This window comes from Pseudorasbora parva, chromosome 12, assembly GCF_024679245.1.
Source record: "Pseudorasbora parva isolate DD20220531a chromosome 12, ASM2467924v1, whole genome shotgun sequence".
Classification (NCBI taxonomy): domain Eukaryota; kingdom Metazoa; phylum Chordata; class Actinopteri; order Cypriniformes; family Gobionidae; genus Pseudorasbora; species Pseudorasbora parva.
This window is the reverse complement of record NC_090183.1, coordinates 13,232,949-13,250,003: the sequence shown is the minus strand read 5'-3', so window position 1 is coordinate 13,250,003 and position 17,055 is coordinate 13,232,949. Positions and strand designations below refer to the sequence as shown.

Here is a 17,055-nt window from a genome sequence, read left to right as displayed (position 1 = left end):
GGTTGTTTCTTATACAGAGAATTCTGGCAGCTGAAGAGAGAGTGCCACAGAAGTAGTTATGACTGGAAAAAATGATCAAATCCTAAGAAATGCTAATTTAATCAGCAGTCCCCTCTCAGAGTTCCAGAAGCGATGTAGTGAGTGATACACGCTCTCCGTTTTAGTACTTGTTTGGCCATCGTGAACACTAGCTTTCCATCTCCCTGTCAACACCTTTGGAGCATTTCCCATGTTTACTCATTAATGAAAGTACAGGCTTGCACAGTCCTGCTGTTCCTTAAGTCGCTCTAGTGTTTTTATGGTAGACTAATGGTTTAATTGACTGTGTTTAACTCAGCGGGGGAGATGAGCTAATGTTTGACCTGAAAAGAGCTGGAGTGAAAGGGTGGGCTGGTTAATGTCCACAGGGTGTCTATAGGTTAGTGAAATGAAGTGTGGATTGTTACACCGCTATCCAAACAGATTTAAATAGACGCTTTTGAACATCCTTCTCTTTTTCATCAACACAACACCACTCAGTATGCTGATGTCAAGATTTAGCTTTGGTTAGTGGCTGTATTGAAGTGGGATCTGAAAAAGGAACATTTGCCTTGCCATGTTTAATCTAATTCAGATGTCTAAAGTACTAGAAAGTCAGTTAGTTCATCAGATCTGCTGTATAAGTTTAGGTTAGTCATTGCACTCTGCATGTCATCATGGTGACATCATGTTCTCGCACCATGATGTAATGTTTACTGTTAATAAAACCCCACTGGAAGAGTGGAGAAAACAGATGTTGTGGTGGTTCTGGGGATATTTCCTCTCCCGTCATGTATCTTATCCCAACAATCACTTCAGCTATACAATCCTGACTACACTGGTGGACGATGGCATCATCTATCGGCCCAACCCTATATACACTGATCAGGCATAACATTATGACTGATATTGTGTCCCCATTTTGCTTGTAAAACAGTCCTGCCTGGTTGAAGCATGGACTCCACTAGACCCCTGTAGGTGTGCTGTAGTATCTGGCACCAAAATGTTAGTAGCAGATCCTTAGAGTCCTGTAATTTGCAAGGTGTGGCCTCCATGTATCAGACAGTACATTCCACAGGTGCTCAATTGGATTGATATTGAGAACACTTCAAACTTTTTGTTGTGCCCCTCAAACCATTTCTGAACCGTTTTTGCTTTGTGGCAGGGCTCATTGAAAGAGGCCACACCCACCAGGGAATACAGTTTCTATGAAAGTATGTACATGGTCTGCAACAATGCTTAGGTAGATGGTACATGTCAAAGTGACACCCACATGGATGGCAGTTAGCAAGACCCAAGGTTTTCCCAGCAGAACATTGTCCAAAGCATCACTGCCTCTACCGGTTTGCCTTCTTCCCATAGTGCACACTAATGCCATGTGTTCCCCAGCTTAGTGCACCCATCCATCCACGTGATGTAAAGGCAAATGTGATTCATCAGACCAGGCCACCTTCTGCCATTGCTCCAGTTCTGATGCTTACATGCCCACTGTTTGACGGTGGACGGGGGTTAGTATGGGCACCCTGACTGGTGTGCGGATATGCAGTCCCATATGCAACAAACTGCGAAGCACATGTATATATACATTCTTGAAGAGATGGAGAGTTAACTGTTTTCCTTTAAGGAACACTCCACTGTTTTTAGAAATAGGGCTTATTCAGATTCTTTCCTACTTTTATATATGTGGGCAAATGCCCACCATTTTTGTCCCAGTGCATGCATTGTTTTAGTTTGGCAGGGTCGCCGCAAGCTTAGCTTAGCATAATGAATGTAATCCTATGTTGCCAGCTAGCATGTCCCTCACCCACCTAATTACTTCTTGTGGCCAGCGTATTCACAATCACAACCATAACGAATAGCGATGCAGATTAAGACTAGCCGATTTCCTAGGCAGATATTGATTTGGGATTATATATTATGGGGAAGCACAGGCAAAGCACTGCTACTTGGGCGCAAAGATATCACGCAACACATTGCGATCGCTCAACAGCCAGAGGACGTGAGGATGAGAGCCGTGATATCTCTGCACTTAAAGGGTTACTTCAGCGATTAACATATGGCTTTGTATCAGTAGAAACCCTGGAGTATATTCAAATGATCGTGCTCCCCCCTCTTATATCCCCCTGAGACGAGAGATTTATGCATTTTATTTCTGGAAAAATTCCTCTCGTGACGCAAATTGACGATATTTGCGTCACGAGAGGAATGATTGCCCAGAGGCTAAAGACTACAGCCAGCAGAGGGAGCCATTTCCGCATGTTTTCAACTCGTGCATGGGGAATGGAGATCACACTTACAGCACAGCTCAGCTACAGGCATTAATTTAAACGGATGCTAAGCAATGTAAGTGTTTTAACTTCTCAAATTAATTTCTATGAAAGTTAAGCTTCCAAAGGCATGAACTGAAAACGGGTTGTGAATGTATGCCGCAAATGTGGTCGCGATTACCTCAGCTCTCATCACGAGAGCTCATCAACTCATTTATGACGTTAAATGTAATCTGACTCCTAATCTGAGTCTGCTGTGAAACTCACGTGGCAACTCGACCGTTATATTGAACAGACACGTTCAGTATTTAATTGTAGGAACTCAGTCTCTGTAATCCACTAGCGGTGGCTTTGGGAATGGCCTCACAGGGCAGCGAAGCATTCTGGGAATTGTAGTCTTTCATCCCCATGAGACAAAAATACATTTTCTGTCTTTTCTCAGTCTAGAAAGCACCAAATTAAAAAATAATTTCACATTTCTACTACATTAATGACCCAGTTTAAATACAGATTCATCTTCCCAGCGCTGAAGTACCCCTTTAAGTAGCAATGCTTTGTCTGTGCTTCCCTGTAATATATTTAAGTCAAGTCAGTATCTGCAAACGCCTAGTCTTAATCTGCATTTATTCAATAATGGTTGATTTAATTATATTTATAATTGTAATTACAGATATCAGCCTTCTGTATAAAAATGTGGTCTTGCTAGTCTTGAAAAGCTTGATGGACTTTTCAAGAAAAAGTCTTGAAAAGCTTTTCATTGTGGATGATCAATGAAACTAGTTCTTGCATAATTGCTCACAGAACCAGTACCCTTCATTCTGTATAAAAATGTGGTCTTGCTAGTCTTGAAAAGCTTTTGATGTGAGGGCCACACATTTGTATAAGACCCCATGTGTCATATGTCTTATTCAAATGGTAAAGTGGGGAGGAGATTTAGGCCAGATTGTCCATAAAAGGAAACCAGGCCATTTTCCCTTAGGTTTCAGCCATAAAACCCATTTAGAAAAAGCTGTCCTCATTTCCCACTCAGTGAACGAACATCACCAATTCTGAAACACCTAAGACGAGTCTTTCATTTGCACTGCGAATGTATTTCTGAATGTGCCATTTGAATGAAAAGATCCCATTCAGCTGTTTTATATTGTCATGTACTGAAGCTTTACAGCATTGTCTCAACACTAAATGTACTCTGTTTTCTGAAAGCATGGTTTTCTCTGTTTTCTATACTTTTTTTAGTCATGTTTTGCTTTTATCCCTCAGCATCCACCCAAGTTGCCACCTTATTTCTTGTCATCCTCTATTTTTCCTCCAGCCTCTGATATATCTCAGCTTTCATCCAATTAAACTCCCATTTAGGCGGCAGTCATGGCCCAGAGAAACCTGCTATTACTAGAAAGTACAACTTAAAACGTTATACACGGTGGAGGGCCAGCGGTGGTCAAACCAGAGCTTTCCAGTTGCTTGGTTCCAAGACTGGGGAAGCTCTAATGCACTTTTCTGGAGTCTGTAATTTGATTTTCAGTCACGCGCAGGGATGATTTGGTCTGGCTTTTTTTAGCTTTTCAAACAGAAATCAATGACTTCAAGAAAAACCATTATAGATATCAGTTAGAATGGTAAATTGTTTGCCAATATTTATGATCCATCTAAGAAAAAGCTACTATTAGTACAAAATGGAGGGTTGAAAGACATTGATAGACATTGAAAGAAGATCTAAACTTTTCACTCATTTGATCTGTTCTGCCTATATGTGCTTTTTTTTGCATCCAGCACTATCCAGAGGAAGATCGTTGTGATATAATGTCTGTGATATCAGTGTATCTGCACAATCTGTACAGTATGTGCCTGGGGTTGTCTGACTCTGCTTCATGTTCCTGGGGTGCGCATGTGCCTATGTATAGGACGAGAGGAAATGATGGCTGATGAGAAAATGAGATGTTTTTTGGATGAGCACGATGTCTGTGTTTTTCATGATGTCATGTCGTTTAGGCTTGTATTTCAAAGCCCACGTCTCTGAATGACAGGATGTGGCTCCTTTTAAATCCAGGCAATTAGTATTGAATCCACTGAACCAGTTCTGTGCTGTTTTTTTAGGCTTGGTGACAATTAATTCTAACATTAACAGAACACATCTAATCGATTCCAGAGTTTGTCTCCAAAACAGTTGCAAATTATAGTACTGTAAGTGCACAACTGTGATGCATTATTTATTTATAGGGCATTTCATTTGCATAATTTGCTTCTTTAATAATTTCCCCTTATTGCATTGTTTTTTTCCCACTCATTTGTTCTTTCTTATTTAATAGCTTTGGTTATGGCCTGCAGTCCTGTGGCTGAGGGAAGGAATCAGCAAAATTGGTTGCTGATGGTGATAGTTTTTAAGCCCTAAACCAACAATCAGGTCGATTTCTTAATACCCCTTAATAAGTCATTTCCCCTCGAAAAATATGTTGCACTGCTACTCTATGTTCTTCTCTTTTTTGAACACCACATAAAACAAAGTATTAGTCAGTCCATCACTCATTTGTGCTTTTCATATTTAACCCATTTTTCATTTATAAACATTTAAACCATGTTGTTCCATGTCTCTTTACCTTACCCTGGGTTATTATTTAAGTTATTAGTTATTAATAAATCTCAGGTTTTGAGATTTCACACTGTATGGAAATCAATGTATGAGGTTAAAAGCATTGACTGGACATGTCTTAGTTTTATTAGATGCCATTTAATTCAATTTAGTATCTCTGTTTAACATTAATAATGTTTCAATTAATATAAAATTTTCTTCTTACTCTGAAGCTAGGTTTCTATGAATGCACAAAAAATGCATGAATATTTAATGAGGCAAACATTGGTTTATGATTGGTTGTTGGGTAAATGACTCGTAATATTCTAGAACTGCATTATTTCTCACTCTTTAGCTTTTTCACATAACATGCATGACCTGTTTTAAAGAAGGGGTTTATAACACCCATAAAATGTTTAAACTTGGCATGAAATGAAAATTCACCCATGTAATAGATCTTGTTGTGAACCGTTCATTCATGTTTGTTTCCTTTGAACCTCATCACTTTTAAAGGGATAGTTCACCCAAAAATTAAAATTTGATGTTTATCTGCTACCCCCAGGGCCTCCAAGACATCGATGACTTTGTTTCTTCAGTAGAACACAAATTAAGATTTTTAACTCCAACCGTTGGAGTCTGTCAGTCATATAATGCATATGAGTGGTAACATATGAGATTATCAGAACTGAGAGTTTAAAAAAAACTTGCATATAGAAATCCATATTAAATCCTGCGGCTCGTGTTGACACATTGATGTCTTAAGACACAAAATGATCGGTTTTGTGCGAGAAACCAAACAGTATTTATATACTCTTATTTATTTATTTTTACCTCTATAATACACCACTGTCATATAAGCCTTCAGCACGCGATCACTTCCAGTAAGTTTGTGTCTTCTGAAGAAACAATGTCACCTAAATCTTGGATGCCCTTGGGGGTAAGCAGATAAACACAAAATTTTCATTTTTGTGTGAACTATCCCATTAATCCAAGTGACAGGCTCTCTGGTGACATGCAGGTTTTGTCCAGTCCTTTAGTGTGGTTAAACCCTGCCCCTGCAATCTCAAAATACAATCAACAGATGCATAGAATCAAGTTCTATTAAAATAATAATAATAATTATAATCAGATGCACATCACACAATATGGAAAGAAGCGTTCTGTTGCTATTTCTGTTTCATTGCGACTTTACTCTAGGGGTTTACCATGTACAGGTGCTGGTCATATAATTAGAATATAATCAAAAAAAAGTTGATTTAAGTAATATTCAATTCAAAGAGTTAAACTTCTATATTATATTCATTCATTAAACACAGACTGATATATTTCAAATGTTTATTTTTTTTAATTTTTATGATTATAACTGACAACTAAGGAAAATCCCAAATTCAGTATCTCAGAAAATTTGAATATTACTTAAGACAAATACAAAGAAATCTTGGTCAACTGAAAAGTATGAACATGAAAGGTATGAGCATGTACCGCACTCAATACTTAATTGGGGCTCCTTTTGCCTGAATTACTGCAGCAATGCAGCTTGGCGGCTCAGGTGTTCTGAGAGCCCAGGTTGCTCTGATAGTGGCCTTTAGTTCTTCTGCATTGTTGGGTCTGGCATATCGCATTTTCCTCGTCACAATACCACATACATTTTCTATGGGGTTAAGGTCAGACGAGTTTGCTGGCCAATTAAGAACAGGGATACCATGGTCCTTAAACCAGGTACTGGTTGCTTTGGCACTGTGTGCAGGTGCCAAGTCCTGTTGGAAAATGAAATCTGCATCTCCATAAAGTTGGTCAGCAGCAGGAAGCATGAAGTGCTCTAAAACCTCCTGGTATACGGTGTTAGGGGTTAACAGCTTATGACCCAGGACCAGTAGTGAAGAAATGAAGACAAAGAGTCAGGATTGCAATTAATTAAAAGAAAAATGTACTTCGAATTGTTTGCAGTTTCAAAAGCAGAATCCAGCTTCAAGTCTCACAAGGAGTCCGTAGGCCACACTCCCTCTCTCACCATCTCGTTGCCACGCCCTATCGTACATACAATTGTCCCAACAGTTATACCATTTTCAAGGACTATCCACATCATTACTGCAAGGTGGATGGTTCTGATTGGCTCAGAGACAATGCACAGTCATTGTAAATTTCCACTCATGTCAGTTAATCTGATGCACGTTTCCATAGACATGTCACTTGTTGACGCTTTCACCCTGGAATTAGGCCCGTAGTGACCTTCCAGATCTGGAGCAGGTGCCAGCTTTCCCAGAACAACAAGTCCACCCATCTCTTAGGATGCCCATTGTACACCATTCTCAACACTGATCTGTAACAGAATATTGTACACATACACAGATACACAGTCTCTCCAAGGTTGGAGCTGATTAAGCTCCAGTTAAAACCAGTTCTAACCAAAACATACTGATAACATGTGCTTTCTTTCAGTGAGAGGGACACACTAGTACAGCCAATATTCATCTTGAGTCTTTAGTGTTTCAGTAAAAGGATATATAAAAGGAATAAAATATAAAATATTTTGATGAATATTAAATTCAATGAAAGACAAATCCATACTTCATCTCTGGAAGCCGGGCTAAGTGAGCAAAACTTGTTACTGCACTCCTGGCATGTTAGGGGTGTGTGATGCCTCAAATATCCAAACACATGACCTTTTTGCAAGTGTTTAGTGACATCACACATCTCTAGGCCAGACCCTCAGTCACTCCTCAGAGACCAAATACACAATTTAGAAAACAAGAAACATAAAGCAAAATCATAACTGGAAAGAATCATAATAATATAGGAATATAAATATTGATTAAGGTTTTGATTATGAAGTTAATTAGGATATATGTACTATATACTATATATAGGTATTTTGAAGCGGCAGTGGATTTCAGAATTCCCCTTTCAACGTCTACATTGACCTTGGACCTCAGAAAACAGAGTGGACCAACACCAGCATATGACATTGCACCCCAAACCATCACTGACTGTGGAAACTTTATACTGGACCTCAAGCTAATGGATTGTGTGCTGCTTCTCTCTTCATCCAGATTCTGGGACCCTGATTTCCAAAGGAAATTACTTTCATCAGAGAACATAACTTTGGACCACTCAGCAGCAGTCCAGTCCTTTTTGTCTTTAGGCCAGGCGGCATGCTTCTGACGCTGTCTGTTGTTCAAGAATGGCTTGACACAACGAATGCGACAGCTGAAACCCATGTCTTGCATAAGTCTGTTCATAGTGGTTCATTAAGCACTGACTCCAGCTGCAGTCCACTCTTTGTGAATCTCCCCCACATTTTTAATGGGTTTTGTTTCACAATCCTCTCCAGGGTGCGGTTATCCCTATTGCTTGTACACTTTTTTTCTACCACATCTTTTCCTTCCCTTTCCCTCTCTATTAATGTGCTTGAACACAGAGCTCTTTGAACAGCCTTTTTTCAACAACCTTTCCCTCCTTGTGCAAGATGTCAATGTAGGGCTGGGCATTTCTTATCTTTTTGTAAATAAAAGTGCTTGTTTGCCACAAAATGGTCTATACATAAAAAATTAAATAAAACACATTTGACTATTTCTTCCACAAGACCCAATTAAACTTTTAGTTTTACAAACCATCACATTAAAAATGTGCTGGATATTTAGAGCTTTGAAGTGCTAGAAATAAGTGTGAAGCTCTTGAAAACCATTGGAAAGTGCTTGAATTTCAATCTGAAAAGGTTGTACGAATCACAAGATAAATAATGACAACAGCAACATTAAATCCACGTGGTGTTACTACAGTAAATCAGGGTAAATGATGGTGATTTGTGACTGAAACCTCTGACCTTCGCTCATGTTGTCTCAATGTTTCTCCTGGTCTCCACGTCAGCTCTGTTTGATCTGATATCTGTGGTTCATAACAGAGAATTCTGTGCTAAACGCTTACACTAAATCTCGCAGTAGCGTTGTTATTAATTCTGTGGTCAATTAAAACGCGTCCTCACTGGACCTCTAGCGTTGTGTATCGTTGTCTGTCACGAGATCGGCCCATGTCTGAGCTCGGGCTGCGTTCGTTGTCTGTGCAGCTCAAATGAGTAGCGCAGTTCCGTTCAGACTTCAAACACACTTCGCAACGGGGTATTGTTAATTGGTCTGTGAAAAACTAAATCAATTATGATTGACGCTGTATGGTGTAAAACACTATCCTTGTTGTTTGTGTATCTCTCTATGGCAAACGCGCGGTGGGAGGGTTGAGCCATTACGGAAGCCCAGAGGGGAGCGTCGGCGGATGAATACAGATTTTCATTCACACAAATCGACGTAACTTCTAGGGCTGTCAACTAATATTCTAAATTCGAATATATATTCGAATAGTAAAAAAAAAAACTAATTTCAAAGGAAAAAAATAATTTTCAAATAAATAAAAATGTGTGGAAAAAAAAACACCCGTGGTAGTGGAATTGGGTCTGTCTGCTTTGCAAGTGGGCGCCATAGAAAGTAAAAGAAAGGTGGGCCTGAGGGTTCAGGGACAGGTCACAAGAGTCCACAGCGTCACTGCTGAAAGTTGTCTTGCATGGAAGATGGCCAAAAGTGCATAGCCCAATTCTACCGCAGCAGAGAAAGCAATTCTAACCCTCCAAAATCTAAAAAGCCATGTCTGGAAGTACTTTGGATTTTGGTCGGTAGGAGGTAAAATTGTTGAGCCGCGAGATAAAGTTGTATGTAAGATACAGTTAGCATACCATGCCTGATTTTATTAAACGTTAACCAAAAACATTACTAAAGAGGCTACTGTACTGACTGAATAGATATTGCATATTGAAAGTGCTGAGTAAATTCAATGCTTCCACTGATTTGATTATTTACTGTTTCATGTCAAGGAAAATTTCCATAGCACAGCTTGTTTGGCTAGTTCAATATGCTGTAAAACGTAAATTAATATTAATAATATTCTTTTCAATCACTGAATGAAGCCTGCTATATTTGGGACAAGAGTCACGACTTTAAATTGCTTGCACAAAATTCTTGATCAGCACTCAAAGTTTGTTCATTTAAACCGTTATGTGCAGAGAGCGTGAGCTGAGGGCGAGAGTTTGTTTTTGAAACCGGGTCTCAGAGTGGATAAATCTGAAAAGGACAATCTTCCGTTTTTGTGTGTACAGCCAATCCATATATTTTACGAAACGGTGATGTCATCACACCACGTCCAGCATGTGAAAGATTTAAGGGATACGACTACGGGCGCTGGGCATGCCCACATCAATATTGCGTCATTTAATTGGTGTATTTGCATTATTATAAGGGTAGGTTTAGGGTTGAGGTAGATGTAGACGTTAATAAAACATATCTGTTAAGTAGCAAATATATTTATTGTTATTTTATTGTGAGATTTTGAGAAGCTATTGTTTAGGGCTAGTAGTTGGCGGGTTTTGTTGTAAAAACTTGGCAACCCTGAGCGTTTCTCAATGTCAAGGAAGGATCCTCGGAAGCCAGAATTCTAAGGATGCTACGTCATCGACATCCGACGAAGGACTGTTCCAATGTCGAGGATCCTCGGAATTCAACCAAGGACTGAGTCCTTCGTTCGAAAAATATGTCATATACAGGAAAGGATGCATATGAGTAGCCTTCGCGCACTTCGCGTTCTCAAATCACCCACAATCCTATGTGCGCAGCTTTGCTATCAGACGTTCCCGGAGTCGGACTCGGAGCGTGAACGGGGCAAATATGCTTGTATCGGGGTTTGTAGGTGGGAAGGAAGGAGGCGGGAACCGGCAAACGTTCAACAACTTTATAATAGCCCCCTCACGGGCGACTGCCCGCACACACATAATAAAACATAAACAAACCATAACATAAAGTCCAGGCCTAGTCCTTCCACGCTCCTCCAATTATACTCCCGTCACTGCCGTGAGCCGGCCCGCTCTCACGGCCCCTCATCTCTATCAATGGGGGGGGGGGGCTAAGTTCGGCTGGCATCCAAAGTATGTTGTGGGGGGGGGGGTTAAGTTTGGCTGGATCATATCTACGTCTCTCATCCGGATTTGTGCCTTCAGGCAGGTGTGTTACATAGTTATCATAACTATCAGAATCCAGTGTTCTGTATTTTGCGTACGTGAGATTTTGTTGTAGATGGCTATTGCTGCGCGTTTAGCTAGAATGCCATACAAAACCAACCCATTGGGCCACTGAATCTGCATTAACGACAACAGCTGGGGCAACAGCCTTAGTCCTAATGGGTTGTTATCATAGCTATTAAAATCCAGTGTTCGGCATTTTGCGTACGTGAGTTTTTGTTGTAGATGTCTAAAAAAAATAAAATAAAAAAAATTGTTGTATTGTGCTAATTAATTGAGATTTCTTACAGCTCTTACAGGTTGTTGGCCTTGTCTGTTTCGTTGCTTCTATTACTCTACCCTTTTTTGTAAGTCGCTTTGGTTAAAAGCGTCTGCTAAATGATTAAATGTAAATGTAAATGTAAATCCAGGCTAAGAGTGTGGCACAAGGTGTCTTCAATATTGAACCTTTTCACAATATTCAAATTTAATGAGATGCTGAATTTGGGATTTTCCTTACCTCCCTTCCAACCTTTCTTTTACAATTTAAGCCTGATGAAATTTTGTGGGTGGGGCTAAGTTCGGCTGGAATCCAGGCTAATGAAAATCTATACACACTCAATCAATTCGCTCTGTTTCAATAGTCGAAAACGCCAGAGTAGTGTGGACAACAGGCGTAACCGTAGCGAAAGTTATGCGCTTTTAAAACAAAAACACACTAGTGTAAACAGGGCCTTATTTACCAAAATGTCCACCTCTGACCTGCCTGTTACTGAGAGAGCAGCCTACAGGCCTGGATACTCAGATAAGCTGACAGATCCATTCTGCTATTTTCGAATCAAGTGGCGGTTTGGTAGACGGGCTGGTATTTCCTTCCATTGTCTGAGAGACGTGTCAGTGTGGACAGCTGCCGTGTGGACACATGGAATGGACTCATGAAGGACAGTGGCACACTAGTTTCCCCTTATTTTGAGTGGTTTATAGCAACTGGCCTTTTTCTTGCCTACTAAGGTCTTTCAGTTTTTCTTCAGTTTGTGCTGTTAAATGTATTTTTATTTCACATTTAATGGATTGTGTGAGTGGCGTGCAACAGTTTACAGTGTGTGGGTACTGCTGGCACTCACTGTTTCTTTATTTATTTGTTTATATGCCTAAGACTAGGCAGCAGAGCGTTAATTAGATGTGGAATGTGGGAATTTCATCAAGCAATTCCTCCCGTCACGAGGTGGCAACACACACATGCATAAAATGAATAGGGAGTTTTGTTTTCCATTGTGTTGTCAAGTTGTTGGAGACTTGTTTAAATTAGTCATCCATTGTGGTATTAGCCAGATCTTCTTTTAACAATTGCAATAAGTTACCATACATTGTGTTTCTAAATGTGCTCTTCTTTGATAACTTTGTGTTCTGCAGGAACAAAAGACAGCAGTAACAGTGGGAATTGGACCATGTTTAAGGCTGTGCTAAAGAAAGGTCGAGAAGGAGGAGGAAGAGCTGGCAAAAGAGATGCAGGTATGCTTCTTTATGACCAGAAGGAAGGAAAATATTAATAAATGGTTGCTGAGACTCATCAAACTGTGTTTGGCTATTGTGTGTACGCTTAATTTAATTGCATAATTGGTTTATGGCCTCCAAAGAGAATTACAGAGAGGTCGCTGGGATTGGCTAAATTAGATTTTTATTATTATGATTATTATTATTATTCCAGCTCAGACTGTAGCTTAGTCATTGCTTTCTTCTCAAGTGAAAATGATCTGGACTGATAATTCCAGATCACGCAATCATAATCATTGATTGATGATGTATTGTTGAAATCTGTTTTTCTATTGGGCTGTTGAGAGGATGAGTCGGGTTCATAAATAATCCTCCAGATTGGTTTCGTGAACTGGATTAACCACTTCAATAGATTTGACGCTATAAAATTTTAAAATCTATAAACTCTAAAAAAAAATTACTCTTTGATGAATTGAACATTGGGCATCACAAAATCTACTTTTCTCATGAATGCGTCTCAACTCAAACATTTTCAGTAAATAATGACTTCAATTATGGTCTGTTCATCACATAAGATCACAGTTGAGAGATCCGCGAATGTCGTATGGATTTTAGATTGGCATGAGGGCGAGTAAATTTACAGAATCTTTACATTTTTGTCTTCACTTTTGAAGACAAAGTCTTTCACTTTTGTCACTCTCCTGGAAATGTCAACCACTGCGACAAATTAGAGTCATTACTTCATTGATGTGACGTTACCATGATACACATCTCGACAAGATCGCACTATTTTCCGCTCGGGCTTCTTGCTGAATTCAGCACCATTGCTGGCCCAATACCTCTCTCCCAATGGAGCCTCTCAATGGAGCAGTGTTCCAATTAACCTCATTCATTTCTGCTTCACTCACACACTTAAGTATGTCAAGACAAGTTTGAAAGCTGCCAAACAAACACTACCTGACCCACATACAAGAAACTTTTCATCTGCTAATCTAACTCAAAGTCTTGTTTCTAAGAAGAAGACTGCAAATAAATAATTTCCCTCGTATATCCTCCTCTCTTGAATGTAGTTGATTGTCACTTTGTTCATTCTCTGATGTGCAAATCTGCTCTACTAATATCGGTGAACTCCCTCTGGTTTTCACACTGACAGCCAATGAAGTCTCTGTCGGTTAGAGACAACACTCGTGTGCCCTCTAAAGAGGCATATTGCTCATGAAGTATTTACAACACCTTATGTTAGCTGCAGGGGGATGGAGAGAGTTATCCAGCACACATGACAGATCAGACGCCACTAATACACTCTGCAGTGCCACTTTTTTAGGCTGCAGATCGTCTGCCTGGGCGCTCTGTTCTTAGTCGCAAAAGTCATAAAGAGCACAAAATACACAATTAGTGAGGTCACAAGAAGCCTTTCTGGTGTCAGATCACCAAAATATGTTGTCATTTGTCTTTGAAGAAGCTTTATTTCAGAAAGCTACATACATATGAATACTTACAGTTTTTCTTCAATTGATAAGAAGACACAAACTGTGTAACACTTTATTTTTTAAAACTATAGAAAACTTTGAGAAAATCACAATTTGAAATGGCTATCTTTAGTTGTAACTTTGCCTTAGAATGACACGCATTAAAAATGTAAGATTACATTGTAAGATAATAAAATCAATAATATATTTTTCCAACCGTGTGTGTGAACTTTTGGCAGCCATTATTCCAGCCATTACTTCAGGACTTTTGAACAGGATGAAAATATCCAAAGATTTATTTTATATATATATATACATATATATATATATATATATATATATATATATATATATATATATATATATATATATATATATATATATATATATATATGTATATATATGTATATATATATATGTATATATATATATGTATATATATATATATATATATGTATATATATATATATGTATATATATATATATGTATATATATATATATGTATATATGTATATATATATATATATGTATATATATATATATATATATATATATATATATATATATATATATATGTATATATATATATAATTTTTTTTTATTTTTTTTTATTTTGCACTGCCCTTAAGAGGCAACAGAAGATACTTGAATGTTTAAAGACAAATGAAGTGCAATTTACCCTGATCTTCAAATAGAAAGGTTTTCACCCCTGGCTCTTACTGCATCGTGCTTTCTTCTTGAGCATCAGTGAATGTTTGAACCTTTTTTAATAGTTGTGGATCATCCAGGTAACGACACATTAAGAATCAAGGCTATGTAAACTTTTGAATGGGCTCTTTTATAAATTCAGCTATATTTTTGTCTTGTGGACTATGTGTAAACATATTTTATGTATCTTATTCAGGACAGTACTAAATAAAAAATCTTTATTCATTAAAGGTTTTCACATAATATCCTCATAAATGATGGATTTAGAATTAAGATTTGAACGGTTATGAATTCGGATCACCAATGTCACGTGATTTCAGCAGTTTGGCAGTTTGACATGCGATCCGAATCATAAATCAATACACTGATTCATAACCATTCAAATCTTTATTTGAGGATTGAAAACAAACCCGGAAGAGAAGACAATGCTGAATAAAGTCGTAATTTTTATTTTTGGACCAAAATGTATTTTCGATGCTTCAAGAGATTCTACTTAACTAACTGATGTCACATATGGACTACTCTGATGATATTTTTATTCCCTTTCTGGACATGGACAGTATAGTTTGCATACACTTTCATTGAAGGAACAGAAAAGCTCTCGGACTAAATAAAATATTTTAAACTGATATTCGTTCCGAATACGGAGGTCTTACGACATTAGGGTGAGTCATTAATTACATAAATTTCATTTTTGGGTGAACTAACAATTTAACAACAAAATGTGGAAAAATGTGAAGCGCTGTGAACGCTTTCCGGATGCACTGTATAACCAGCTCGAATTTCTAACTACCACAGCAGTTTTGATAAAAGTGATTCTGTGGTAAAGTAGCCTAAATACTACAGAAAAAACAAATAATCTTAATTTCTATGTTAAAAAGGTAGTTCAGGCAAGAATTACAAAAATTATTCTATTTTTACTCTTTTAATTAGTACTCAATTCAATCTTGTAGGAATTAACTTGTAAATATCAACATTATAAAATAGTATAAGTAATAGTAAAACTTCTCAACTTTTATGATACTGCAATAAGGTTAATACTGTTAATAATGTAATAAGGTTGATTTATTTATTTATTTAATTTAATTTAATTTAATTTAATTTAATTTAATTTAATTTAATTTAATTTAATTTAATTTAATTTAATTTAATTTAATTTAATTTAATTTAATTTAATTTAATTTAATTTATTTATTTTTACCACTGTTTTCCAGCTCTATTTACACTGTGTAATCATTTATTTTGTTGTTAGGTGTAGTAACTTGCCATTTTGTGACATTGAGTTAATTTTCTACTCAAAATGACACATTCATACTCAAAACAATCCATCGAATGTTATCACTATTGTGTACTAAGTTTTGGGGCCCTGTTTTTAGGTGCCGCATTACTACTATTATTACTATTATATCTATTCTGTTGTTTACTTAGATGTTTCTATGTAAAGCAAACACTTTAAAAGTGTGGTTCAAATCAGTATTATATTTTTCTATTTCAAAGTAAACTTTAACTGAGCAGAAATTACTTAAAGGGGGGGTGAAATGCTGTTTCATGCATACTGATCTTTTTACACTGTTAAAGACTTGGAATCCCATACTAAACATAGACAAAGTTTCAAAAGTTAAGGTGGACGTTTGATGGGAGTATTTCTTTGTCAAAAATACTACTTCCGGTTAGTCATAAGTTTCGGCAAGTTTTTTGAGATCATGCGTCCCCATTGACGTTAGTGGGGGCGGAATTTCCTTGTATGGGCCTTACGGACAATTCTACCGGAAGCGCGTGAGAGAGAGCGAGGGAGAGAGCGAAAGCAACAGGCTATGCCCATCAAAACGCTGGTTTGTAGGATGCTGGACAGGTGACAATTACACATAGCACATAACAATGTCACCAAAAAAGTGGGTTTTTGGTTGCCAGACCAAGACAGTCCTGCACAGATTCGCCAAAAACCCCGCGTTAAGGCAACAGTGGATGTAATTTGCTTTTCCGGATCAGCAACTGAGTTGGGCGAATGTTTATATCTGTTCGCTGCATTTCGGTGCCGACTGTTTCATAAACAAGGCCCAGCTTGACGCCGGCTTTTCCAATCGCCTAATGCTGAAGGATGGAGCAGTCCCAACGATAAAGGTCCTAACGTTAGAACCGCAGGCTGTGAGTAAGAGTGCTTCAAATGTCTGTGTCTTTGCCTATGCTCATCAAGTAGCCCAAACATGATCACGTATAGTTAATTGATCAATGGAGCATGCGATGTGTAGTGCGTGTACATTTGTTTAGCTGGCCACTATATGTGTAACTTTATGTTTGTGTATTGTAAAAGCACTCCAAACAACAATACACAAAGGGGGGAAATATGTTGAACTAAATAAGCGCGCTTCTTCATTCAAATGCGCTACTATTCCGTGTCTATCTATGTAAACACTAGCCTGCGGTGCAAAACCAGTCCGCTTACTAACGTTACAATTGTCTACACAAACCACGCGTAAACACACACACACGTGCACAAC

General features: G+C 38.1%; 1 protein-coding gene across 4 annotated transcripts in view; it reads left to right on the top strand.

Moving 5' to 3' along the window:
• Positions 1–17,055, top strand: part of tanc1a (tetratricopeptide repeat, ankyrin repeat and coiled-coil containing 1a) — a 115,849-nt gene that overhangs the window by 3,384 nt on the left and 95,410 nt on the right. For all 4 annotated transcript variants that reach the window (XM_067459213.1, XM_067459211.1, XM_067459210.1 and 1 more), the window contains exon 2: positions 12,299–12,397. In XM_067459213.1, the coding sequence (XP_067315314.1) occupies positions 12,334–12,397 (64 nt within the window). In that variant the 5' untranslated portion in view covers positions 12,299–12,333. The remainder of the gene's footprint in view (positions 1–12,298; positions 12,398–17,055) is intronic.